A 25,820-nucleotide genomic window follows, 5' to 3' on the forward strand; every position below is an offset into this window, starting at 1 on the left:
ACGAAGACCCAACACAGCAAAAATAAATAAATAAATAAATTAAAAAAAAAAAAAAAAAAAGAATGGAAAGACTATGGATTGTAGCCATAAGATCACCTGAATTTAAATCCTGTGTCATTCACTTACATTCGTGTGAGTCTGGGCAGGTCAGTTCGCCAGTCTGATCCTCTGCTTTCCCCTGCAAAATACAAGGGCCATACTTGATAAAAGTATTGCAAAGATCGACAGAATGACATGAATAAAGGGAGGCAGGTGGGTGCCTAATGAACGATCACTGTTATCACTGCATGAGCCTGAGTGATGGACCATAGTGCTGCTTTATGGAATCAAATCCATGCCAGCTAGTCAGCACATTCTCTTCTTAGGAGGAGGACCAAAAGTTGTATCAGAAGTTTGCTTGCTGGACTTGGAGAAGAGGGTGCAGGGAATTGGATGATCTTGAAGAAGAGGGTCCTGCGGCTCTAGCAGTGGCGGCACCCTTCCTCACTCAGTAACTGAAAAATGCACCTTCAGCTCAGCTCGCCTTCTTCAGTCTTCTTCACTAGTCACAAGAACATTCTGTAACTGCAGCATAGTTTTGTATCTTATGGTAATGCTTGGGTAGTCAAGATTACACAGTGTTTTACAATTAATTAATGCAGCTTTTAGGTTGGGCTCCCTAATACCATTCAGTTTCATTGGCTCATTTACAAACCACAGCAGGAAAGAGTTAACAGAGCCCGGGCTGCTGTTTTTTAAAAATTAAAATTAGGCTATTATTGCCAGTTTCTTTATTTTTTTTTTTTAAAATTAATTAATTAATTTATTTATTTTTGGCTGCGTTGGGTCTTCGTTGGTGCGCGCAGGCTTTCTCTGGTTGTGGCGAGCGGGGTCTACTCTTTGTTGCAGTGCGCGGGCTTCTCACTGCGGTGGCTTCTCTTGTTGTGGAGCATGGGCTCTAGTCGCATGGGCTTCAGTAGTTGTGTTGCGCGGGCTCAGTAGTTGTGGTGCACGGGCTCTAGAGCACAGGCTCAGTAGTTGTGGCGCACGGGCTTAGTTGCTCCATGGCATGTGGGATCTTCCCGGACCAGGGATCGAACCCGTGTCCCCTGCATTGGCAGGTGGATTCTTAACCACCGCGCCACCAGGGAAGTCCCCGGGGCTGCTGTCTTCAAAAGGGCTTGCTCGCAAGGTTGGCCCTTGGCTGGCATCGGGAACTTTGTGCTTGAACTGTTCCTTCCATTCTTTAACTGATCAGGATGGTTCACTGTGTCTGACTCTGTGTAAGCAGCATGGTTTACGGTGAACACCTGCTTTCCTTTTGGGAATCTGGAATTTTGATGGTTGCTAGGCAGGCAGTGCGTAAATGACCAGCCCCCAGTAAAAATCTTGGCACAGACATCACTCTCGTGTTACGGCGTTGCTTGCTGCTGTAAGGGGTGTGTGCTTGGGGTGCACCCTCACAGGAGGGAGAGACAAGAGGAAGCCCTTGCACAGCTTTCTCCAGACTCTGCCTGTGTCTGTTTCCCTGGCTCAGATCCTTTCACTTAATGAAATTTATCTGCGAGGATGACTATGTATGTGTGTGTGGTCCTGAGGACCCAAAACTACTTCTTTCTCAAGAGGAGGTTTCTGTAGGTGGCTGATTGCATCGGAAATATGTAAATTCCTCTTGTCCTCATCTACGATTTTGAGACTTGATTATACTTGGGATCACTGTTACTATTTAGTCCTATACTGTATGTCTGCTTGCTGCACTCCCCTACTTTAAAACAGTTGATGAGAAGCCCTTAGCATTCCTAAGGGAAAGATTCTTGAGGTTCTTAAGAGTAAAAGAGTTTCTGAGTACCCACCTGGGATAAGAAAGCTGGAGACTTAAGCGGGGAGATGAGTGTTGAAACCCCCCACCCATTTCTTTGTTTTCATTTCTCTTTCTCCTCCCGTTTTCCAGAGAAGGCAGAGGACTGAGTGGGGCCTGATGCAGATAGGGTTGACCCGAGGAAGGCTGTTTTCTGAGCTAGACCTGACACCTCAGCTCAGACATGGGAGCTCAGGCAGCCTGACATGCTTTCAGTGGCACTGGGACACATTAATGACACAACTTACCCTATCTTTGTCCCTCGGCATGCCACAGTGGGGTTGACTTATTCCATTCACCCACCCTAACCCCAGGCCATGAAGCCAAGCTTATCACTACTGAGTGCATTTTACTTGTCCTTAATTCCTTAATTTTTCTCTTTCATCCAGAAAACATTTATTGAGCACCTATTGTTAATTGGTATACATTAGGCCAGGTAAATAAGAAACTCCTAATTTGGTTGCTCAGGTGACCAGCAACAAGTCAGTTTTGCTGTAAGTCCCCCATGTGCTCTTGTGCCCCAGGTCTGGTGACCAGACTCTTGCCGTGTTCAGGTAGCCAGACCCAAGGGCCCTGGTCATCTATTCTAGGATCCTTATCTGAGCTTTGACCTTTTCCTGTTAGGCTGCCTCTAAGACTGGAGTCCCAGCCCTGAGGCTCACCCCTGGGATTGCAGCCCACCTCTGAGCACCCCCTCCGTGAGGCCCACTCGGGCCTCAGTCCTCTCCCTCTGGGGGAAAGAGGAGAGGAAAAAAATTGAGGAGAGTCCTGCCTACATTGAATCCATCTCTGATTTCCATCTGCCTGTCCATCTTTTGCCCTGCTTTCCTGGTTCTTGCCTGTCTTGAGAATGTTGCTGAGCCGCCCCTGCTGAGCCTCATCCTGGCTCTGCCTGGTCATACTCCTCTGTACCCTGGAAGTCAGGGGACCTGTTCCTGCCTCTTCTCGCCTGGCCTGTGCCGTACTAACGGACCCTGAGCCCAGGACGTGGAGAGTTCTAGGCAGAGCTGCAAAGCAGGCAGCATTCCGTGCCCTCCTGCTCCTCTTCTCACCCTCAAGAGGCTTTGATCAGACTCCTTCCCCATTTCTGAAAATACTCTCTCTCTTCTTCAGTTAGGGTGCCAGAATCTTGAGGTGTTTAGCTAACTATTGACCTGATGTTTAAAGGGCACTGCGGCGTTAGGGACGGGCTGGACTCTCCCTGGTGGACAGGTGTGCTTCAGGAGATGCGCTGGGTAACTCTTATAAGTAACTGGAGGAATGTGTGGCCAGGTGCTTAGGACAGTGGGCTTTCTGGAGTTCATGGTTATCCAGTTTGTCCTTTAGAGTGGTCTGCTGTGGAGTGAAAATCCTGGTATTGGCATTTTTTCAGCATCATGAAGCTGAAAATTTCCCATCCTGCTCCCATTCCTTTATGAGGCCATGTTAAAAAACAAAACAAAACAAAACAAAACAAAAACACGGAGAGGAGAGAGAATAAGCTTTGGCAGAGGATGTTCATGTTGCTAGAACCAGTGTTATTAAATCAACTCTAAAATATTTTAGGAAGAAATTGGAAGAAGAAAAATATCTTACCTGTAATCAAGCCCCATTAACTGTATTAGTTTTCTGGGGCTGCCATAACAAAGGGCCACCGTGGCTTAAACAACAGAAATGAATTTTCTCACAATTCTGAGGCTGGAAGGCCATGATGAAGGTGTCAGCAGGGCAGGTTTCTGTACAAGCCTATCTCTTTGGCATGTAGATGGCCGTCTTCTCCCCGTGTCTTCACATGGTCTCCCTCTGTGTCTGTCTGTGTCCTAATCTCCTCTTCTGAGAAGGACACCAGTCAGATTGGTAGGACTGGCCCTCCCTCATCACCTGATTTTAACTTAATTACCTCTTTCATGACCCTATGTCCAAATACAGTCACATTCTGAGGTACCTAGGCGTTAGGACTTCAATATATGAATTTGATGGAGGACACGATTCAGCCCATGACATTAACCCATCAGCACTGTCATTTCTTAAAGCTCTTTTTTAGTTTTTAACCATATATAGCTATGTTCACTTTATTGCTTTTTGCAAAAGTAGCCCATATTTATTATTTTGATGGTGGCAGGTCATTTTTTGCGTTGGCAGATCATACTTAAGCATTTCTCTGTTTAGACTTTCTAGCTTTTCCATGTAAAACAACATGTTTGTACACCTAGCATGTTGTCTTCTTCTGAATTACATCCTTGTGTTAAATCACTGATGGGTCTTGATGTTTACTGCCCACCTGTTTCCAAAGGATTGTACTTAGTTGTGATAGCATCAGCAAGACACCTTGTGCATGTTTATCTGTAGCTTCACAAGGTTGGATTTTGCTGTATTTTTTTCCTGCCAACTCAGTCAGCCTAAAAGGTACCTTATTCTTTTGAGCACAAGATAATGATATTGACCGTGGTTGGCTATTTATATTGTGAATTAAACAGCTCCCAAGGCAGAATTGCTAGGATCATGTGATGTTGCCGTGTTCTTGTTTTCCGTTATGTGGAAACTTGAATGTTCTGTGTTCTCTTCATGCTTGCAGTCCTGCTGCTTGAGCACTGACTCCTGGCTGTGCCCACTCTGGGTCTGCTAGGTGTGCACACAATTCTGACCCTCAACTAACTTACAAATTAGTAGCAGCAGTATTAGGTGCAGGGCTGGCCAGTGTCTGTCCAGAAAGGAGCTGGTGGTGAACTGTGTAGCTTTTCAATAAAAATACCCTGGGAGGATACTTAGCTGTTTTGTACTTTGCTGGGGTGGGAGTGGGAGGTGCAGATAATTTCTGATTTGGGCCCCAAACCTTTTCTCCATGGCTCTTAATAGGTTTGTGAAGAATGTAATAGAAGGTAAAAAGGTGAAAAGTGCTCCGAGAAAGCTAAAGTATTGGGAGGTTACCCTCAGTTGAGATTTTAAATAGGAATGGCTTGGAAGCCATGAGGATGGGCATTTGCAAGTACTAAGCGCATTGGCAAGGGAGGGTCATTTCAGATGGAGAGAACAGAGAGCACAGCACAGAGGAGAATGAGAAACAGCAGGTGATAGTGTTTGGCGGAACAGAATCTGTTTAAAGAGAAGAGTGGAGATGAGGCTGGAGAAGAAAGCAGGTGACCTTGTTTGTGGTCCTAGACTCAGAGTCTGCATCTAATTGGTGAGACAAGGAAGAGCCCATGGATGTTTCAGGGCCTGAGGCTGGTGTGCGTTAGGAAGCTGATTATGGCTGCGTTGTTTGTGTCAGTGCCCTAGGGAGAATCAGGAGTGATGTGTCACTAGCTGTCTGCTCCCCCAGAGGGCAAAGATGTTCTATTTCTGACTCTTCACTGTGGATTGTCTTTTCTGCTGTCAGTGTTTGCAGTTTGCATCCAGTGAAAATGTGGTTGCCTCCAGTCCCTTCCACCAGCAGCTGTTCCCATCATGGATTTTAGTTGCTGAAATGTTTCTGTGTACTTATTTTCCTGGTTTCTTTTTTTTTTTTAATTTATTTTATTTATTTATTTATGGTTGTGTTGGATCCTTGTTTCTGTGTGAGGGCTTTGTCTAGTTGTGGCAAGCAGGGACCGCTCTTCATCGCGGTGTGCAGGCCTCTCACCACCGTGGCTTCACTTGTTGCGGACCACAGGCTCCAGACGCACGGGCTCAGTAACTGTGGTTCACGGGCCCAGCTGCTCTGCGGCATGTGGGATCTTCCCATACCAGGGCTCGAACCCTTGTTCCCTGCATTGGCAGGCAGACTCTCAACCACTGTGCCACCAGGGAAGCCCTTCCTGGTTTCTTATTTATATATTTTTGTATTTGCTTCTCTCATGAAAAAAGCTTGGCCTTTTGTGAACATGGCCAAGCCAACCAGAGCCCTACTTTCCTTTGTGTGAAAACCTGATGCGTAAATACAGGTTTGAGGCAAAACCCCTCAGGTCTCACTTGCATTTATTCGTTGAGTCTGAGAGGCTCTATCTTTGCTGTGGAATCCATTCTCTTTTGAATGTTTCCGTTTAGAGCTGGTCTGGAAGCCGGGATTCAGGACAGCCGAGGGTACACCATTATGAAAGCAAAAGATGGTGACCTTATCCATCCATTCATTCATGCACTAAGTCTTTGAGTGCCTGCTGATTGCCAGGCACTGTGCTGGGCCCTGGACGGGCGCCTTGGAGGGACAAATAAATAGACATGATCTTGCTGTCATGGCGTTTACCATGGAGAGAGACAAACAGCCTTAAACAAAGAACTACAAGTAAACTTGATTTAAAATGGTAACAAGTGCCATGAAGCAAAAGTAAATGGTATAAATGGTATAATTTTTTTTTTTGGTGGGGGATTGACTTTATTTGGGCTTCTCACAGTGGTTAGAGCCACTCCGTCTTCAGAACAATCACAGCACAGGAAATGCGTCACCGAGGCTGCCCAGAAAAGTCTGACCAGCTGAATCTTATTGCTTAAAATACACATATTCACAATAACTGATAAAGGGTGATGTTCCTCACACGGGAATGTGTATTTGCAAATCTTCCGAATGTAGCACCAAACCCTCGACCAACCCCTTTCTTCTCGTTCACCTGGAACATCAGACTCCCTCAAATCTCCCTGGCTCCCTCACAAGTCCTTCAGCTCCCTACTTGCGTCTTTCGTCATGCAGGGCAGCCTCATGTAGCAGGGGCCAGACTGTGACGCTGGACTCGAGCCCAGCTCCACCCACTGTGTTTTCTCCTCGTGCCTTTCGGGTTGGATGCTGCAGTGAACCCAGCATTAAACACATGGACCAGTTCCCCACTCTGACTGGAGAAGGAATCCTGAGAGGGCCAGAATCCATCCCTTCGACCAGTTAACTCAAGCAGGATTCATTTTGGTAAAACTTGATCTTCTTTGAGACACTTCAGTGAGTTGTTTGGGATAAAAACAAAAAACAAAACAAAAAAAGGTGGCAGGAAAAGCATCTGAGGGCTGCTGGCACACTCCTGCCCACTCTCACCACACACCGGCCACGCACTGGACCTCAGCAGAGGGAGGTAAGCCCTACAGCACTGCGGTGGCCACCAAACCCTCTTGGCAATTCTGGGCAGGGCTGATGTCTGGGCCACGGCCAGTCTGAGCTTGACACTGAAGATCTAGTCCAGTTTCTGTCTGAGGTTCCACCTTGGCCTTCTGTCCCGAGCAGTTGTGGACACCCCCGGGGGCTGACGCCGAGGGCCAGGAGCAGCTGAGGGAGGCAGACAGGCTCAGAGCACGTTTCCGTTTACAGGGAGCAGAACACAGGCCTCTGTGTGTCCATGGAGCAATGTGCAAATTGCAGTGATGGGTAGAGTAAAACCTCTACTTGGAGCACCACATCTCTGGCAAACGTGGGGACTGCCGCCGACAGCGCTGCTGAGTACACCCAAGTGCACAGACATTTGCTCAGTAAACAGTAAATGCATAAAATAAATTACCTTGAGAGGGCTGCGCCTGCTCCAAATGTGTGGGTAATGTGAGCTGAGTGGCTGCTGTTCAAAGTGTATTCACAGGAAAACAGGGCTGGGGGCTCACACACAACGGACAGACACACACTGGTTATCCAAAAAGTCACTGTATACGGACTGCACTTTGTTCAACGTGGATTTTGGTTTTGTGGACTCCAAACTCAGACACTCGTTCACCTCACAGCCTTGGATTTGTCTATTTTGGGTATATGTATATATATATATATGTGTGTGTGTGTGTGTGTGTGTGTGTGTGTGTGTGTGTGTGTGTGTATATACACACATATATATACATGTGTATTCGTATATATACTTTCCTTTCTTACCGTAACATCAATGCCTAGTCTGAATGTCATCGTTCAAGAGTGGGGGAAGAACCAAACTCTTCATATGAACAGGGCTAGACAGGGAATGTTAGCTTCGGCAGTTTGCTTTTTCCATTCACATTATTCCTGTCAGAGCTCAACTGGTTTTTGAAGCCAAACTACAGTGATAAGAATCCTGGGGTCCTTCAGGATGGCTGCCTTCACCCTCCTACCTGGGCCACTTAGACACTTGACATAGGCTACAAAAATTAGTTACCCCATTCAAGGCGGGGCAGAGCAGGGAAAGGGCAAGAAAACCACAGATAACCAAGGCATTTTTTCCAAATGGTCAGTTTGAAAAAACAAACAGATAAACAAAACAACTTATTGAGAATCAAGAGAAAATACTGTGTGAGTCAGGCTGCGGGACCGCCCTTTCTCAGGACCCACAGCCTCCTCATTTGTTCGTAGAGAACAGTGAGACGTGAAGGCCGGCAGATGTGTGCTTCGGGTGGGGGAGGGTACTGATCACCTGTGGGCACAGATCAAAGGGCAGAGATACGGAAAGTGCACCTCTATCTGCTGCCACAGTGCAGGGCCTCCTGCTCACCCACAGAAGTTCCAGAAATAGCCCCCACCCAAGCCTGCACACAAAACATCTCCTTCTGGCTCAACTGTAGCCAGGATTTTGAAGGCCAAGTTGGGAAAAAGCCACAAATTTTCCTTTTCCAAAACAGAATTCTTGCCTGCCCATTGGTCAAGTTCTTATTTTCAGCTCGCTTTTGTTATTGTTTTTTTTAAAAGAAAAAAACCAAAGAGAAGGCAGGTGTAATATTCCACACTTGAATCAGTCCGCGGCCAGCCAGAACCTGCTGGGAAGGGATCCCTCCAGGATGCGTCGTGCCACCTCGATCTCGTCACCTGGAATTTGAGAGCACAAGCCCTTTACCAGCCCACCATGCAACCGCCGGTCAGCTCTCATCCTCCCACAGGAGGAGCCCAGTTCCGGCTCCGGAGACACTGGCAGCAAGGGGCGACAATCCCCGGACCTCTGGGGGCTTCACCCAGGGCTGAGACCTGCCACCTCTCTTGGACTGAGATGCGGCAAGGTTCTCGTAAACTCACACCAGAACATGAATCCACTCCATCACCAAGAGTCACCTCAGGGCACAGTCTCATCCCCTCCTTGGGGGCTTCTGAAACACACATATCTCTGACCCAAGCAGGTAGTGAGACATGATGTAAAGGGGGACAGGGTGGGGTATGAGGAATGAGTCACAGGACAACTTCTCGGCCCTCCACGGCACTGTGTTTCTATGGGGGCAAGGCACCCACACCCCAAACAGTACCTGGAGATGCAGGAAAACGCAGGCGCAGAGGGGAAAAAAAAAAATTAAGGAACACAGTCACTTAATGCTTCTCTCATGGTTCTCCCCTACCCTGGTTGCGTCGCCAAGTTCTCGGGTGCAGGCAGGGCCTGCTCTAGCTGGGGGAGCTGCTGCTCTGGGAGTCTGGGGAGTCCTGCTCATTGATGGTGTTCAGCAGCAGGCAGGCAGGCAGCCGCGGCAGGTGGGGGTGCCCGGCCAGGCCTGCTCCTCAGAGGGCTGGCAGAGCCCTTCCTCGTCGCCAGGGAGCCGCACGTGGCAGCTGTCGCAGAAGTCCAGGGGCCCGTCCAGAGCATCGTCGATGAGCACGTTGAACTCTTTGAGGTCGTCATCATGGTGGCCCCAGTTGTGCACACACACCTCGTTGCCCGAGTCACCTGTGAAGCCGTGTTTTCTGCCGGGTGTCTTGTCTTTGCTGTCAGGGAGGGCGCCGCCCTGCTCGGAGCTATACTCTTTCAGCAGCTCCTCCTTACATTCGGAATCCTTGTTCAGGAAGGTCCCAGGGTCCACCTCCCCCAGGCTGGCCACAGAGCCGCTGGGCTCCATCCCAGGGGCTTTGGTGGCTGCTGGGTCTGCTGGCATGTTGGAGGGCTCAGGGTCAGTGATGCTTGGGGGTCGCGTGCTGCTTCTGCTGGGCCCGACAAGGGGCTGCTCTGAGCCTCCTGGGAGCCCCTGGTGGGATTGGCGCCCGGGGGGCTGCCGCCTGTAGGGCCACACTGTGTAGGCAGCTGCTGCTGCTGGAGCTGGAAGGCACTGTATGGTGGGGGAGGAGTTGGAGGTCGGTTCACCACTTCCTCATAAGGAGGTAGTAAATAGTTTGGCAAAAACCTGAAATAAAATGGCAGCGCTGAGTAATTGTGGGCTTCCCAGTAGGCTTTCAGGTTGATTTCAGGTTGCTGCTGTTGGGCCTGAAGGCGGTGCTTGGCTCGGTGGTGGTGGCACACGCAGCAGTAGCTCAGGATGATGATGGTCCACACGAGCCAGAACCACCAGAGTTCATAGTAGTAGTTGCAGCACTGAGACTGTTCACAGCAGTGTCCTGTGTCACAGATGTAGCTTTGATTGTTAGTACCCACGCAGGTTTCCTTATCCTGCAGGGGTTCAGCCCTGGCTGACAGGGGGCTGGGCAGCGCCTGGAGGAGCAGGTGCGCCATGCCACCCAGGAGCCTTCTCCTCTCCATCCCCCTCCCGCTCCTGCTCCTCCACCACCACGCTGCCACCTCCCTCCTCCTCCTCCCTCTCCTTCTCTTCCCTCTAAATGGTATAATTGATTTACAATGTACACCTGAAACATTGTAAATCAATTATACTTCAATTAAAAAAGTAAATGATGTTGGTGAATTTTATCTCAATTTAAAAAAAAGGTAAATGGTATGAGGAGAGGTAAAATGGGCTCCCAATTTATAGGGGGACCAGGGAAGAATTTATTTATTTTTTAAAAATATTTACTTATTTTATTTATTTATTTTTGGCTGTATCGGGTCTTAGTTGTGGCACATGGGCTCTTCATTGCGGCATGCTGACTTCTCTATCTCTAGTTGTGGCGTGCAGGTTTTCTCTCTCTAGTTGAGGCGCTCGGGCTTAGTTGCCCCTCGGCATGTGGGATCTTAGTTCGCCAACCAGGGATTGAACGTGCGTCCCCTGCATTGGAAGGCGGATTCATTACCACTGGACCACCAGGGAAGTCCCTCAAGGAAGATTTTAAACAGAGCTGAAGGAGGTAGCTGATGAAGTGTGTACAAAGGAATTCTCCTAGCAGAGGATACAGATTGTGCAAAGGCCGAGAGGTAGGAACATTTTTGACTCATTTGATGACGTTAAAGTAGGCTGTAGTGGTTATATCTTGGGGGTGGGGGTGGGCAGGACAGGTCGTGGAAATGATGGTTGACTTTATCTTAAGAGCAGTTTAACAGTTTAATAGCCTTTAGGGGATTGGTGCAGAATTTAAAATACTAGTAATAAGTAAAGTAAAATGTCACGATTAGCCTGTAGATGGGAATATTTGAGACCAGTTTAAATAGATTTGTGAAAATTACATTTAGTATGAATATTAAATATTGTTTTTTTAGATGTCTTTTCTCACTTAGGAAAATTGTCTGTTAGATCTTTTGGGGGGACTTATATAACTATGGGATCATAGGATATTGGACCTTTTTTCTTTTCTGTTGATAATATAAGCCTTTAAAGATATAAATTTCCCTCTAAGTGCTGCTTTAACAGCATTCCACAAATTTTAGTATGTTGTGTTTTCTTTTTCATTATATTCAAAATATTTTCTGATTTCCCATAGGATTTCTTCTTTGACTCAGAGGTATTTAGAAGTATGTTGTTTAATTTCCAAAAAATTGGGGAGTTTTATAGATGTTTTTCTGATATTGATTTCTAAGTTAATTCTGTTGCAGTCAGAAAACATACTTTGTTTGATTTCAGTTCTTTTAAATTTATTGACTTGCTTTAAGAATCAGCATAGGTAAGATATATCTTGGTGAATTTTCCAATTGTACAAGAAAAGAATGTGTATTCTGCTTTTGTTGGGAGGAGTCTCCTATAAATATCCATAAGGTCAAGTAGGTTTTTTAAGTCTTCAGTATCTTTACTGATTTTCTATTTGTTCTATCAATTACTGAGAGAGGAATGTTGAGGTCTCCAACCATAATTGTGGATCTGTCGATTTCTCCTTTGAGTTTTGTTAGTTTTTGCTTCATGTATTTTGAAACTTGGTTCTCGGGCTCATACACATTTATGATTGTTATGTCCTTGTCATCAATTGAGCTCTTTATAATCATGAATAGCAATATTCCTTATTCTGAAATCTACTTTGTTATTAATATAGCCACTCCACCTTTCTTGTTAGTGGTGTTTGCATAGTATATCTTTTTCCATCCTTTTACTTTTAGCTTCTGCCTTTACATTTAAAGTGATTTTCCTGTTGACAGCATGTAGCATGCTTTTCCAGTCTGAAAATCTCTTCCTTGTAGTTGGATTTTTTAGACCATTTACATTAATGTAATTATTAATATGGTTGGATTTAAATCTACCATCTTGATATTTGTTTTCTATCTGTCCCATCTGGTTTTTGTTCTCTTTTTCTTTTCTTGCCTTCCTTTGGATTAATTCAGCATTTTTTGGTATTCCATTTTATCTTCACTTTTGGCTTATTAGCTATAGATCTCTCTTTTTAAGTGGTTGTTCTAGGATTGAAATATGAATCTCTTTAATTTATCATAGTCTACCTTCAAATAACATTTTACCACTTCACTTATAGTGTAATAACCTTATAACTGTAATTCGATCTGGCCCCATTTTTTTATGATTGCTGTCATAGATTTTTACTTCTATGTTATAAACTCCACAATACATTATTATAATTTATTTAAATAATCATACAATATGAAAAATATGTGTATTCATATATACAGTATTCTCAGTTCTCTTCATTTCTTTATGTAGATTGATGTTTACACTTTATTGATTTTTTCTTTTTTTTGGGGGGGACACACCATGAGGCATGTGAGATCTTAGTTACCCGGCCAGGGATTGAATCCGCACCCCCTGCAGTGGAAGCATGAAGTCTTAACTACTGGACCACCAGGGAAGTCCCCCTTACTTTATTGGTTTCAACATTTCTTATAGTACAGGTCTGCTAGTGTGATTAAGTCTCTCAGCTTTGTCCTATTTGAAAAAGTTTTTTTTTCAGCTTCATTTCTGCTGACTATAGAATTCTAGGGTGGCAGCTGTTTTTATTTTAGCATTGGTCTATATATCTGTCCTTACCCTAGGACACTGTCTTGATTACTGTCACTTTGTAGTAAGTTTTGAAATTGGGACGAGTGAGTCCCCAAACTTTGCTCTTCCTTTTCAAGATAGCCTTGTCTGTTGTGGGTCTCTTGAATTTCCCTGTGCATTTTAGGATCAGCTTATCAATTTCTGCAAAGAAGTCACCTGGGGTTATAATAGGGATTGTGTTGAATCTGTAGGTCAATTTGGAGTATAATTGCCATCTTAATATTAATTCTTATCATCCATGGTCATGGGATATCTTTCCATTTATTTAGGTCTTTACTTTCAGTGAGGTTTTGTAGTTTATAGAATGTAAGTTTTGCACTTCCTTTGTTAAATTTATGCCTAAGTATTTTGTTCTTTTGATGTATTGTAAATGGAATTAATTCATGACATAAAATTCACCATGGAATAATTTCTTAATATCATTTTCAGTCTGTTCATTGGTACTGTATAGAAATGCAATTGATTTTTCCTCTATTTCCTTTATTGTGGTAAAATATACATAATTTAAAATTTGCCATCTTAATCACTTTTAAGTGTACAGATCAGTGATATTAAATACATTCATAGGGACTTCCCTGGTGGCACAGTGGTTAAGAATCCACCTGCCAGTGCAGGGGACACGGGTTCGATCCCTGCTCCGGGAAGATCCCACATGCCGTGGAGCAACTAAGCCCCTGTGCCACAACTACTGAGCCTGTGTGCCACAACTACTGAAGCCCACATGCCTAGAGCCCATGCTCGCAATAAGAGAAGCCACTGCAATGAGAAGCCCGCGCATCACAATGAAGAGTAGCCCCTGCTCGCCGCAACTAGAGAAAGCCCGCGCACAGCAACAAAGACCCAACACAGCCATAAATAAATAAATAAATAAATTTATTTTAAAATAAATAAATACATTCATAATGTTTTACTACAATCACCACCATCCATCTCTAGAACTCTTTTCATCTTGTAAAACTGAAAGTCTGATTAAAGTTGATTTTTCTATATTGATCTTGTATCCTGCAACTTTGCTGAACTTATTTATTAGGTCTAATTTTTTTTTAGTGGATTATTTAGATCAGTGGTCCCCAACTTTTTGGCACCAGGGACCAGTTTCTTGGAAGACAATTTTTCCACAGACCGGTGTGGGAAAAGGGTACGGTTTCCGGATGATTCAAGTGCATTATGTTTATTGTGCATTTTATTTCTATTATTATTACATTGTAATATATAGTGAAATAATTATACAACTCACCATAATGCAGAATCAGTGGGAGCCCTGAGCTTGTTTTCACTTGCCACTCAGTGATGGGGTCTTGATATGAATCTGCGAGCAATTGATTTATTATGGTCTCTGTGCAGTCAAACCTCTCTGCTAATGATAATCTGTATTTGCAGCCGCTCCCCAGAGCAAGCATCACCGCCTCAGCTCCACCTCAGATCATCAGGCATTAGATTCTCATAAGGAGCATGCAAGCTAGATCACTCGCATGCGCAGTTCACAGTGGGGTTTGCGCTCCTGTGAGAATCTAATGCTGCCGCTGATCTGATAGGCGGCGCTCAGGCGGTAATGCAAGTGATGGGGAGCGGCTGTAAATACAGATGAAGCTTCGCTCACTTGCCTGCCACTCACCTGCTGCTGTGCCACCCGGTTCTGAACTGGCCATGGACTGGTATCGGTCCATGGCCTGGGGGTGGGGTACCTTTAGCTCACGTCATCTGCAAATAGAGATAGTTTTTTCTTTCCAATCTGAATGGCTTTTATTTCATTCTCTTGTCTAATTGCCCTGACCAGACCCTCCAGCACAACACTGGGTAGAAGTGTTGAGAGTGAACGTCCTTATCTTGTTCCTGATCTTGGGGGGAAAGCTTTCCATCTTTTACTATGTACAATGTTGGCTGTGGGTTTTTGATAGATAATCTTTATCAGGTTGAGGAAGTTCGTAGTTTGTTGAGTGTTTGTTTTTTTCTTTTTTTGGCCACACTGGGAGCATACAGGATCTTAGTTCCTCAACCAAGGATCGAACCCGTGCCTCCTGCCATGGAAGTGTGGAGTCTTAACCACTGGACCACCAGGGAAGTCCCTGTTGAGTGTTTTTATCATGAAGGGTGTTGAATTTTTTCACATGCTTTTTCTGCATCTATTGCAGAGCTGGTTTTTAAACTTTGTTAGGGCAGGTCTGAAATAGCTTTTGCGACAGGGGTAGTTTAGCCCCATTGCTGAGGTGTGGCCCTTCGAGTTCTCCACTGAATGCTTTGCGGGTTTTTTGCTCTGGCTGGGAGTAACTCAGACTCCTCTCAGCTCTGTAAGAACCCAGGAACCATTCATCTCACAGTTCCTTGGTTGTTTTTTGCCCAACATCGTGGAGTATTACCGTATCCTGGTCTGTCTTAGTATATTCATCAAAGACTCAGGGGAACTCTTGCAGATTTGTGGAGCTTTTTTTCTGTTGAGCTCTCTCTTCTCCAGAATTCCCAGCTGCTTTTAGACTTCCAGTACTCCCATTTCTGTCTCCTCAGCTTAGTGAGACCAGCATGATCTGCTTGGAATGCCCTTCCCTGTTTTGTGGTCCAGGATGCGTCTTCTGGCAGAAAATCAGGGCAGCAGGGCTCACCTTGTTTCCTCTCCCCCAAGCATTTCAGTCCTGTGCTGCTTTCCCAGTGTACGAAACCAGTGGTTTCATGTATTTGTCCATTTTTCTGTTGTTTTATGGTAGGAAGGTAAATCCAGATCCTGATGTTCTCTCATGGCTGCAGGTGGAAGTTCTTGGCTCACCGGATTTTATTGCTAGAGCAGACATTGCAAAATTCTATCTGTTCATCCTTTTATACCTGGGAAAGCTGAGGCTTGAGGGAGATGATTTGTCAGTTTGCCAAAATTGGCATAGTTTTAAGACACAAGCATCATGTCACAATCACCTTTGTCTATCATGCTCGCTCTGAGTCACTTAGAAAATGTTGACTTATGTTCAGTGTTCTCTAAGGGGGCAGGGCGTAGGAGAATGACAATTAAGAAACAGATTTAACAACAACAAAATACCACTAATACTTAAAGCATAATCTTCAGTTCTCAGGGACTTTTGTTTCTCCAGGAAGACTATTCCCAGAGGTTTCAGATAACAAAAGTTGCATACTTAAAAGTTTAATTGGCCAGCTTATAACGCTATTATTGTAGCTTAATTTTGACCTACATACCCGACCTACACCCACTCTCATGTTGAGTTCTCATCTGTGGTGTTCTGCCCACTCATCCAGACTTGTGAGGGCATCTTATTTTCTCTAACTTGGTTCAGCATTTCCTTACTTTGGCAGTAAATTCACCTCAAGGCATCTCTCTTAACAGCCTTGGGTTAAAGTACTGTCAGGGCTTCTCACAGTCTAAGGAAGTAACCTCTGTTGCCTCCTGTGGTCTGTTCCTTACTGGCCTCCTCAGAGTGGTGTGCAGAGCCAGCCCCTCTGGATCCTTTTCGTAAATGGGAGCAACCCCAGCCGTCTCTTTCAGATTTTGAGCTTAGTGACCTTTTATAATGACAGGCTCTTCCCCCCATCACCCCAAAGAAAGCAAACTACTTGTTAATTTGTTGTAAACTTCTGAAGAAAATCATTCAATGTTATTTTTTCATTTTTTCTTCATTATAGCGTTCAAGCTTTATTCTGCATTAGAACTTTGACCTCTCTGTGCCTCACTTTTGTAAGCCGTAGAATGGTGATAGTTAATGGGGATGTGGTGGGCACGTGACCAGGGGACACAGTCCCGTCTGCAGGGGGCGGAAGGTAAGTACACAGGGGCTCCAAGGTAAGACATGAGAAGGGCAGGCATCTCAGCCCAGGGTTCTTGGTGGGCTCCTGAGAGGTGTGAGGGGACAGACCTGATGTCCAGAGCAGCTTGACAAGCAGGAGAGGGGGAGCTGTGTCTTAGAATGATGGGAGGGTTTTGTGGGGAGACAAGGCAGGTTGAGAAATGCTGCAGACAGTGGAGACCCTGGAAGCGGCCTGACAGAGGTCCAGGCTGGGTGTCGGTATGTGGGAGGACCTCCCTTGCCAGGCTGCACATGTGCGTGGAGTTTGTGTCGGAGTTGGGGGCCAGCGGGGGTGCATGAGCGGGGGGACAGAAGTCGGGGGGTCCAGGGAAGTGCCTGCTGCCTGAGATCATACTTAACCCATCAGGGCCAAGTTGCCCAACCTGTGAAGCAGGATGGCACGTGATCTCCTGAAAGTGGGCGCTTGGCAGCCGAGGCCGCGCCCTCCCCCGGCCTCTGCCTGGGACCCTGCCTGTGATTGGGGGTCGTCAGTGGCCCTCAGGCCTGGGGCCGAGCGTCCTCTCAGTGTGGGGGTTGGGCCTGTGTGTGCTGCGTGTTTCCTCAGGGAAATTTTACCAAGGAAAGCTCAATGTCACAGTCCAGTATTTCCATGATTTTTTTGCTAATGAAGTAATTTAATCAATTTGGTTTTCGTTTACACAGAGCTGTGGAGCATTTTCAAGGCTGCTTTGTGAGATTGAGCTTGACGTGCCTGGGCCTCCTGTCCCAGGTGGCACCGGCCTGGGTCCCCACCCAGCCATCCCTCTCACTGCAGCCACGCGCCTGCGTCAGGGCCAGATAGCTGCATCGCCTGCTTTTTAAAAACCTTCCTACTTAGACTGAGACTCTTGGGAAAGTCATAGTTAAGTAGCAGTTGTTTTGCTGATATTAAGATGTTAGAATTAAAGAAGTTGTAGCAGGACTGTTGTATGCAAAGAAGTTGTAGCAGGACTGTTGTATGCAACTACTTCATTTAGTTGACCTAGATTTTCTTTCGGTTTTATGTTACTTCTTTGTTCTTGGATTACCCAGATTCTATCCATTGAAATATTATACACTCTTCACTTATTTTCTGAGCTCTAAGACTATAAGTATTATTGTCCTTTTAGAAATAAGATTTGCATTAGTGGCAAAATTGTTTCTACTATTTAAAAAATTTTTTTTCTGATTCTGCAGTTAACAGTATTCCTTACAGAAAATACAGAAAAGAGTAAAGAAGGAAATAAATATTGCCTGTAACCTGATTAATTTTTATATCTTTCTAGATAGGCAGTCCAGGTTTTGAGTTTTGTTTACAACTCTGTGACCAACTGTATTAGTTTCCTATTGCTGTTGTAACAAATGCCCACAACCTTAGTGGCTTAGAACAGCGCAAATTTATTGTTCTATAGTTGTTTAGAAGTCTCACTGGGCTAAAATCAAATAAGTGGGCTTGTCAGCACCATTTGTCACACATAGTTCATGCTAACTACCTGGTAAGTGGAGTGATCGACTGTGTTAGCTGATTGGCTTCATCCTCCCACCTTTATGACAGGAGGTGGTTTTGCAACTTGGAGCCTGGAGCCCATGGAAGTTAGGCTCCTGTCCTCCCCAGAGATGGGGAGATGGGCGCTGTCTCCCTCGATGTGTACATTCCAAAGAGGTGGCTCCCCAGGTCCTCGAGAAGGACATTCCTAAGTCATAAAGCTCGCAAAGTGCCAATCTAGTCTTCAAAAGAATTTATGCACCGTTCCAAGAAAGGAGGAAATCCTTCCTTTGGCAAGTTTTCTAGTGTGAGTTCTCAAAGAAAGAGAAGGAGAGGGACAGCTCTTCCCTTACTTTCAACCAGGATAATTAACGCCTCTTACACGACCTCATCTCTGGTCCTCACCTGGGTTGTCTGTCCCCCTCTGGAACGAGGGCAGGGCCTGGTCCGAGGTTCACTCTGCATCCACAGCGCCCAGGGTGGCGCCTCCCGCAAGTAGTGCCCAGTGAACAGTGAGTGAATGAGTTAGAGGCGTCCTGCTTCCATCGACCCTCATAGGAGCCATTCGAAGGCCGTTACTGATGCACAGTGGCGTGGACTATGCCCACCACTTGCCGTGGAGCGAGTCCTGAGCCCAGGTGAGGGCTGTGCCTCCGTACCTGGCCCCACGGGGACGCTGTATAGATGGGAAGCTGAGGCTCGACGTGTCGCCTGGTGACTCTGGGTCTAACTCCAAAGTCCAAGTGCATTTCACTTCCACAGAAAAATACAGCATGATCCTTACCCTGCCCCCCCAAGAGCCTCCAGGGCCAGAGGACAGGACTGAGAGCACGAGCATATAAAGTCTTAGGCTTGTCTGTGTTGATGTGTGGCACTGTTGAAGGGTCATCTTTTCTGTAGTTACAGCTTTTCCATATTTAGTAATGAGGTTGGGCTAGTCCTGCCACGTTTCTGAGTCTCACTTTGTCCTCCAGCCTTGGGGTCCCCCCCAGGTCTGTGTTGCCCGGGGTGGGGCCTGTGGGAGGGCTTCCACCTTGAAAATGCTCCACAGCTCTGTGTAATCCACCTTGTGGTGGATTTCTTATTTGCAGGCGTGTTTCTTGAGAGACTTGACTGTCTGTTATGTGAGTGTGAGTCTCTGCAATGATCACTCTACCGTGCTTGGTCTGCAGCTCCTTCGTGTTTTATTTCCCCTGATCGTAAAGCATGTTCTCCCAGTGACGAGGGGGAAGTTCGACTTCCGTTCCTCTCTTGCTCGTTGCTGTGTGCTCTTTTGCCTAAGCATTTAATCACACAAGCATGGATTCCCCCTCATGTGTATATATATATATATATATATATATTATTTTTTTTAAATAAATTTTACACTTTTATTTATTTATTTATTTATTTATTTATTTATGGCTGTGTTGGGTCTTCGTTTCTGTGCGTGGGCTTTCTCTAGTTGCGGCGAGTGGGGGCCGCTCTTCATCGCAGCGCACGGGCCTCTCACTGTCGCGGCCTCTCTTGTTGTGGAGCACAGGCTCCAGACGCGCAGGCCTCAGTAGTTGTGGCTCACAGGCCTAGTTGCTCCGCGGCATGTGGGATCTTCCCAGACCAGGGCTCGAACCCGTGTCCCCTGCATTGGTAGGCAGATTCTCAACCACTGCACCACCAGGGAAGCCCCTATATATTTTTATTTTAACCTACTGTATGTTTTTTCTGATTACACAAGAAATATTTTCCTTTTGAACATATTTTGGCAAATATAAAAAAGCATGGGGGACTTCCCTGGTGGCATAGTGGATAAGACTGCGCTCTCAGTGCTGGGAGCCCGGGTTCGATCCCTGCTCAGGGAACTAGATCCCACATGCATGCCGCAACTAAGAGTTCGCGTGCCACAACTGAGGAGCCCATGTGCTGCAACTAAGGAGCCTGCCTGCCACAACTAAGACCCCATGTAACCAAATAAATAAATAAAAAATTAAAAAAAAAAAAAAAAAGCATGAAGAAGAAATGTCTCACCTCTGGTCATCCTATCTCTCAAAACTATTAACGCTTTGATTATATATATATACACACATATATATATACACACACATATATATACACATATACATATATGTATATTTTGGGCCACGCCTCATGGCTTGCGTGATCTTAGTTCCCCGACCAGGGATTGAACCTGGGCCACGACAGTGAAGGCGCTGAGTCCTAACCACTGGACTGCCAGGGAACTCCCTGATGTATTTTCTTCCAGCATTTTTTCTGTATGTAATTCAGATCATTCCTTTCGTGAGCTTATAGAACATTTAGAACGTTGTTCTGTGTCACTGCTTAGTCATAGAAAAATGCCATTTTTAATGTCTGTAACTTTAGGTTAAACTTTACAAAAGCATTGTTTTTGTAGGTCAAAAATGGTTGAATATCAGCAGTTAGGGTTTAACCTAATATTTGATCAAGTGGTTGATCATGATTATTTTCCTAAATGTTAAATGTTTAGATTGTTTCAGAGTTTCAATTAGTATACACAACACTGGGGTGAAAGTATTTTACATAATCTTCGCCAGTTTCAATTTGTCCTCTTGTATTTGCCCCTTTAAAATCTGAGGGGAACAACAGCAAATTACTTTCTATAAAAAATTACAGTGGTAATTGACTGATGCATTTTCAGGGCAAATGGCGATCACTGGCTTCCATTTCCTTTGCTATTAGAACATCCCACCAGACCACGTGAATGTCAGTGAGAGACTTCTCATTGGGTCCATGGGACAGCAAGGTTAGGGCCTCCTGGTGTATCTTAAAGCTCTCTTCAGAGCTTGCTCTGGCAGAGATTTTCAAGATTGGCATCACCTGATTTCCTTTTCATAATAAATCCTGATTTTTAGTTCTTTTATGACAGACATTTACTGTTGGTTTGTTCTGACGATAATCCTAGTGTTTCTATTTATTCAGGAAATTGCTGACTGCCTGCCTGCTGCCCTCTGCCTGCCACCATGCCACGTCCAGTAACAATATATATTGTTTACTGAGCACGTACTGTGTGCCCCGCACAGTTCTGAGTGCTTTACACACATTTAATGTTTAAAGAGCCCTAAGGGGAGGCCTTGTGACTATAGGTAGCTTACCTGTAGGTTTTCATAACCTGCTCATGGGCACCACTGGGAAGTGGAGACCCTGGACTGCCCTGACACCTAAGGGCAGACGTTAGCCATCGTGCTTTACCGCCTCCATGGACACAGCCTTTCAGCTCTTGGTCCAGGTTCCTTGGAGGGGTGTGTATACCATCATTTCAGAGGCTGGAGGTGTCCTTTTTATGACCTTTTGATTGGAAAAAAATGACTTATTTGTTGTATATATTCGCTGGGCTTTTTGGTACTGGTTTATCTGAGTGTGGGTTTATATATTTTTAAGCTATGGGCTTTTTTTGTTTGTTTGTTTGTTTGGTCTCATTTTCTAGGTCCAGAAGCTGCTGTGTATGTGCCCAGTCGATTTCCATGGCATCTTCCAGTTGGATGAAAGGCGGAGAGACGCGGTGATTGCATTGGGCATTTTTCTCATTGAATCTGATCTGCAGGTAGGACTTGGCTAAATTAAAAGTGTTTCTGCGTGCAAAAGAGGGTGCAGTTAGGGTTTAAGTTTGTGCCTACTTTATTCTCCTAAATCAGGCCTAGAGGAGCGCTCTCGAACCTACCTGGTGGAAGTGGTCAGCTGAGGGCGAGTGATGGGGAGGGAGCAGAACTGGTGGGAATGAGACCTCTATGGACATGTCCTCAGGAAGGTGCGGTTTTTGTTTTCGCCAGAAAGTTAGAGTGCTTTGTGAAGTAACCACGTACCCTCCAGAGTAGACTTGATTTTAAACCTCAGGCAAAACGCTCGGGAGCCAGACTCAGAGTAACCACTTCTTTTCCTTCCAAAAGGACAGTGTTCTTTGAGATAATTGTGATATAACAGTCTTTTTCAAAACTATGATAGATATAAATTGTTTTAGAGTACATGTTAATGTGCCTTTTAAAGGTGATTTACAAACCAGTGTTGTCACTACAACAAAAAATGGCCATTTTTTAGTATTTACCAAGGCTAATTGAAGCAAATGCTCAGTCACTGGATACAGAATCTTTTATCTGTTTATTTTTATCATTGCCGAAAATCATTTTTTAAAATTCCAAGTTTAATCGTCCTATGTTAAAAAAATAAAGATGTCAGCTATTTGAGTTTTTATTCATCTAAAAAAGTTAGCTTGCATGTCCTGGAAATTTTACTTCAATAAGAATTAATATTTTTGACAGAGTATTTATACATTTGAAAAAAAATAAGCATTTTAATTTTAGAGAAGTATTTCAAAAATTAAATAGGTTATCTGATCAAGGCCGCACGAAAAACCAAGATTAGATGCATAAGCTGCATTTTAATTCTTCTTCTTCCTATTTATTTATAAATGTGAAAATAAAGACAATCATTTTCTATTTGCCAGGTCCTATTTAAATTTAAATATAAAAATAAAGAGAGGAAAATAAATTTTCAAAAAACTGTGTAAGAAACTACTGCTATTCGAATGAGTATTACTTGAAACTATCTTTGGCAAACACATCACTTGCTGGATTTACCTGTGAGCCCCTAATACGTGTATCGGGTTTTTTCAGATGGCAGGGAAGAGATGAGTACAAGTTACTTTTGTTGTGGTTTGGGTTCTGGGTCAGGGGTTGGCAGGGGTGGCAGCGGCTGTCCCATGGGACTCACAGTCAGCCTGATCTTCCCAGGAAGCCGGGGGCATCACGGACACCAGGAGAGGAGCCCGGTGTCTGCCGGCCCCTGCGCCTAGGGACCAACTTTCTCGTGATCCACCTGGAGTTTGTGTTCCTTTCCTCCATCCCGGGTGGGCGCTGGCACTGGCCTCCTTCGTGCCCAGTTAGTGGGCTGCCCTGGCGGCAGCCGTGGCCAGAGTAGCAGTGGTGGTGACACCATTGCAGGGTGTGTGGGGAAGAGCCCGGGCCGCTCCCTCTCTGCAGGGTCTTGGTGTGCGGCCCCTTTGGGGTCTTGTGTGTGTTAGTACACCAGTTCCCTGGGCAATTGTTGCACAGGAAAAATGGTTTTGTTTTCACTAAAGAAGGTTCTCTATTTATTTTGGTTACCTGCTGTGGCATAAAAATTACCCCAAAGTTGGTGGCTTAATTACCCCAAAGTTAGTTGGTTTTGTTTGGCGGAGGTTTTTGCTCATGAATCTGCAATTTAGCCAGTGCTCAGAAGATCCCAGTCTCTGCTCCATTTGGTGTCATCTGGGGTGTCTCAAAGGCTGGCCCTGGAGTCACCTGAAGGCCCCTCCCCCACATGTGTGGGGTGATCCTGGCTGCTGGCTGGACCTTCTCTGGGGCTCTTGGCCAGGACCCTTCTATGTGCATGGCCTCCCCGTGTGGCCTGGGCTGTGTCACTTTGTCACAGCATAGTGTCTGGGTTGCAAGAGTGCGTGTCCTGAGAAAGAGCCGGGGGAAGTGGCTCTGCCACCTCTGAGCTAGCCTGGGAAGTCAGGCTCGTTCATTCTACTTTCTACACGCAGCTATCCCTCGGCATCTTCGGGGGATTGGCTCCGGGACCCCTTGCAGGTACCACAGTCCGAGGATGCTCCAGTCTTCCATATAAAATGGTGTAGTACTGTCGGCTCTTTGTATCCACGGACGTGGAACCCTCGGATACAGAGGTCTGACTGTACACTAGAAGCAAGTCACCAAGGCAGCCTGTTTTCAGGGGACGCGAATTTGACTCTGCCTTTTGGTGAAAGGAGTGTGGCAGAATTTGCAACCATGTTTTCAAAGCCACATGTTTTTTCAGCGTTTCAGAACATCAGATAGTGTCCCCTTCTCTGGAGCACACTTGTCCTTCACGGGGGCAGCTGCATGTAGGGAGATAGCCAGGAGAGCTAGTAGTGGAAGGTTATGAACTCTTTGCTGATTGGCTAGTTTGGAAACTAGATGAAAGTAATTTTTCCATTGGCTAACATTGGCTATAAAGTCTAATGCTCAGTTTGAGAGGAGCAAAAGGAAACATGAAGCCGAAAATTTAAGAAAGGAAGGGAAGAGCACAAGGGCCGTGAACAACAGAAAGAAGCATCACCAAGTTGGTAAGCTGCTCTCCAGTCTGGAGGATGTGGTCCTGAGGTTTGGGTTTGGGGACTTTAAACACCTGGCAGGAGGCAGTTCTGAGTGTGTGCACACGTGTCTTCTTCTGGAGGCCAGAGCCAGGCTGGACACTGAGCAGCAGAGGGCAGGTGTCGGCCTTCCTGTTGGCCAGAGGGACGCTGCCCGCCATGTGCAGCAGGAAGGGTGCGACGCTGTGCAAACGCCCTTCTCTGAGATGATCAGGATGTGGATGTGCTTTGTTTTGGGCTCAGTCTGTGCTAAAAAGCTACCAGTTGTGTACTTAATTAAATGTAATTTTTTTTTTTTTTTTTTTTTTTTTTTTTAGCACAAAGATTCCGTGGTTCCTTACCTTCTTCGACTTCTTAAAGGTCTTCCCAAAGTGTATTGGGTAGAAGAAAGCACAGCTCGGAAAGGCAGAGGTAGTTTTGCTTAAAGTTTCCCTGAATGCGAGGAAGCGTCTGTCTGTGTGTTCCCCGTCTGTGAGGATTGAATGTTTAATCACACTAACGCGGCAGTTAGGATGCTTCTAACTGGTTCCACTCCTGTGCCTGCAGCACTAGCGCTTTCTCACGTTGCCCAGAGCCCTGGGCGGGACGAGCGGGGCTGAGCAGGACCACAGGGACCCTCAGGAACCTTTTCTCATGTCCCATTGGCTGCCCTGGGTCCCCTGCTGTCCCTGAGCTGGTCTGTTGCCTCAGATGGAGAGGCTCACCCTGCAGTGAGATCAGTTCTCCAGATGGCCTGGTGGCTGCCCAGAAAGGAGGGCTGAGATGGGAGTTTGGGACTCAACCACCATGTCCACTGTCAGTAGTTTTATCACTTTGTTGATGTTGCTAAATTTCCACTGAACTTTGCATCTTTGCAAATGGAATAAATTCATGTGTATTTCTTTTTAACTTGTGTTTGATACTGATCTCTCTTTAAGGTCAAAGAGAAAGTTAGATAATCTTTTCTCTCTTCCCCTCCACTGCCCTCCCCTCACTTCCTCCCTCCTTGCCTTCTTCCTCCCGTCCCTCCCGAAGTATTTACATAGGTCCCCTACATGCCAGGCATTGTGCTAAACGCTTATAACACTCATGATCTTGTAAACGGATTTCCCAAGACTCCAAAATCAGCTTGGAAGATCTCCAGCATTTCAGAGTTCATGACCCATGAGACTGAAGTTTCCTTGTAATCTCTCTCTCTGAGGTCCAAGGCCCCCACCTTCAGATCTAGCGGGGGGTTGGTGCCTGCAAAGAAGGCCCTTGTCCTTTCTGTTGGTGGCATGGCCTGAATTTGTCAGGTGGGCTCAGTCTGCTGGAGACTGGGCTGTCCTCATGAACATCCGCTTGTGCCTGCCCGTGTTCCTCTTGCCCTTTGGGTTTTCAACATTTCTGGTGACTTACTGTACCTAAAGCTGACAGACCCCAAATTATGCAGGTGTCCTGGAATTTGAAAGACTACATATTAAATAGACCATTGCTGAAAAGTGAAACATCTGTGTCCACCATTGTTATCTAATTTGGGGAGAAGTAGAATACTAGAAAGTGTTGATCCTATTTTATTTCAAAACAAATATCACTTCTATATACTTGGACTCATTCGAATGAATTTTTTAGCATTATTTAAACATTGTTAGGGACTTCCCTGGTGGCGCAGTGGTTAAATATCTGCCTGCTAATGCAGGGGACACAGGTTCAAGACCTGGT

At 45.5% G+C, this 25,820-nt stretch overlaps 1 protein-coding gene and 1 pseudogene across 10 annotated transcripts in view; one reads left to right on the top strand and one right to left on the bottom strand.

The window, feature by feature from the left end:
• PI4KA (phosphatidylinositol 4-kinase alpha) overlaps positions 1–25,820 on the top strand; it is a 96,896-nt gene that overhangs the window by 1,471 nt on the left and 69,605 nt on the right. For 8 of the 9 annotated variants that reach the window (XR_014234143.1, XR_014234144.1, XR_014234145.1 and 5 more), the window contains exons 2-3: positions 21,459–21,575; positions 24,458–24,551. Coding sequence is in view for 5 of the 9 variants with exons in the window: in XM_082353910.1 (XP_082210036.1) it covers positions 21,459–21,575; positions 24,458–24,551 (211 nt within the window). In the remaining 4 variants the exon portion in view is untranslated. Of the gene's footprint in view, positions 1–21,458; positions 21,576–24,457; positions 24,552–25,820 lie in introns of those variants that run through there. The other variant, XM_082353909.1, reaches the window with a different exon arrangement.
• Positions 5,310–17,487, bottom strand: LOC309610726 (WW domain binding protein 1-like pseudogene; annotated as a pseudogene). Its single transcript has one exon. The product of its transcript is annotated as a WW domain binding protein 1-like pseudogene (transcript).

The sequence above is a fragment of the Balaenoptera borealis genome, assembly GCF_965194805.1.
Source record: "Balaenoptera borealis genome assembly, chromosome: 14".
NCBI classification, from domain to species: domain Eukaryota; kingdom Metazoa; phylum Chordata; class Mammalia; order Artiodactyla; family Balaenopteridae; genus Balaenoptera; species Balaenoptera borealis.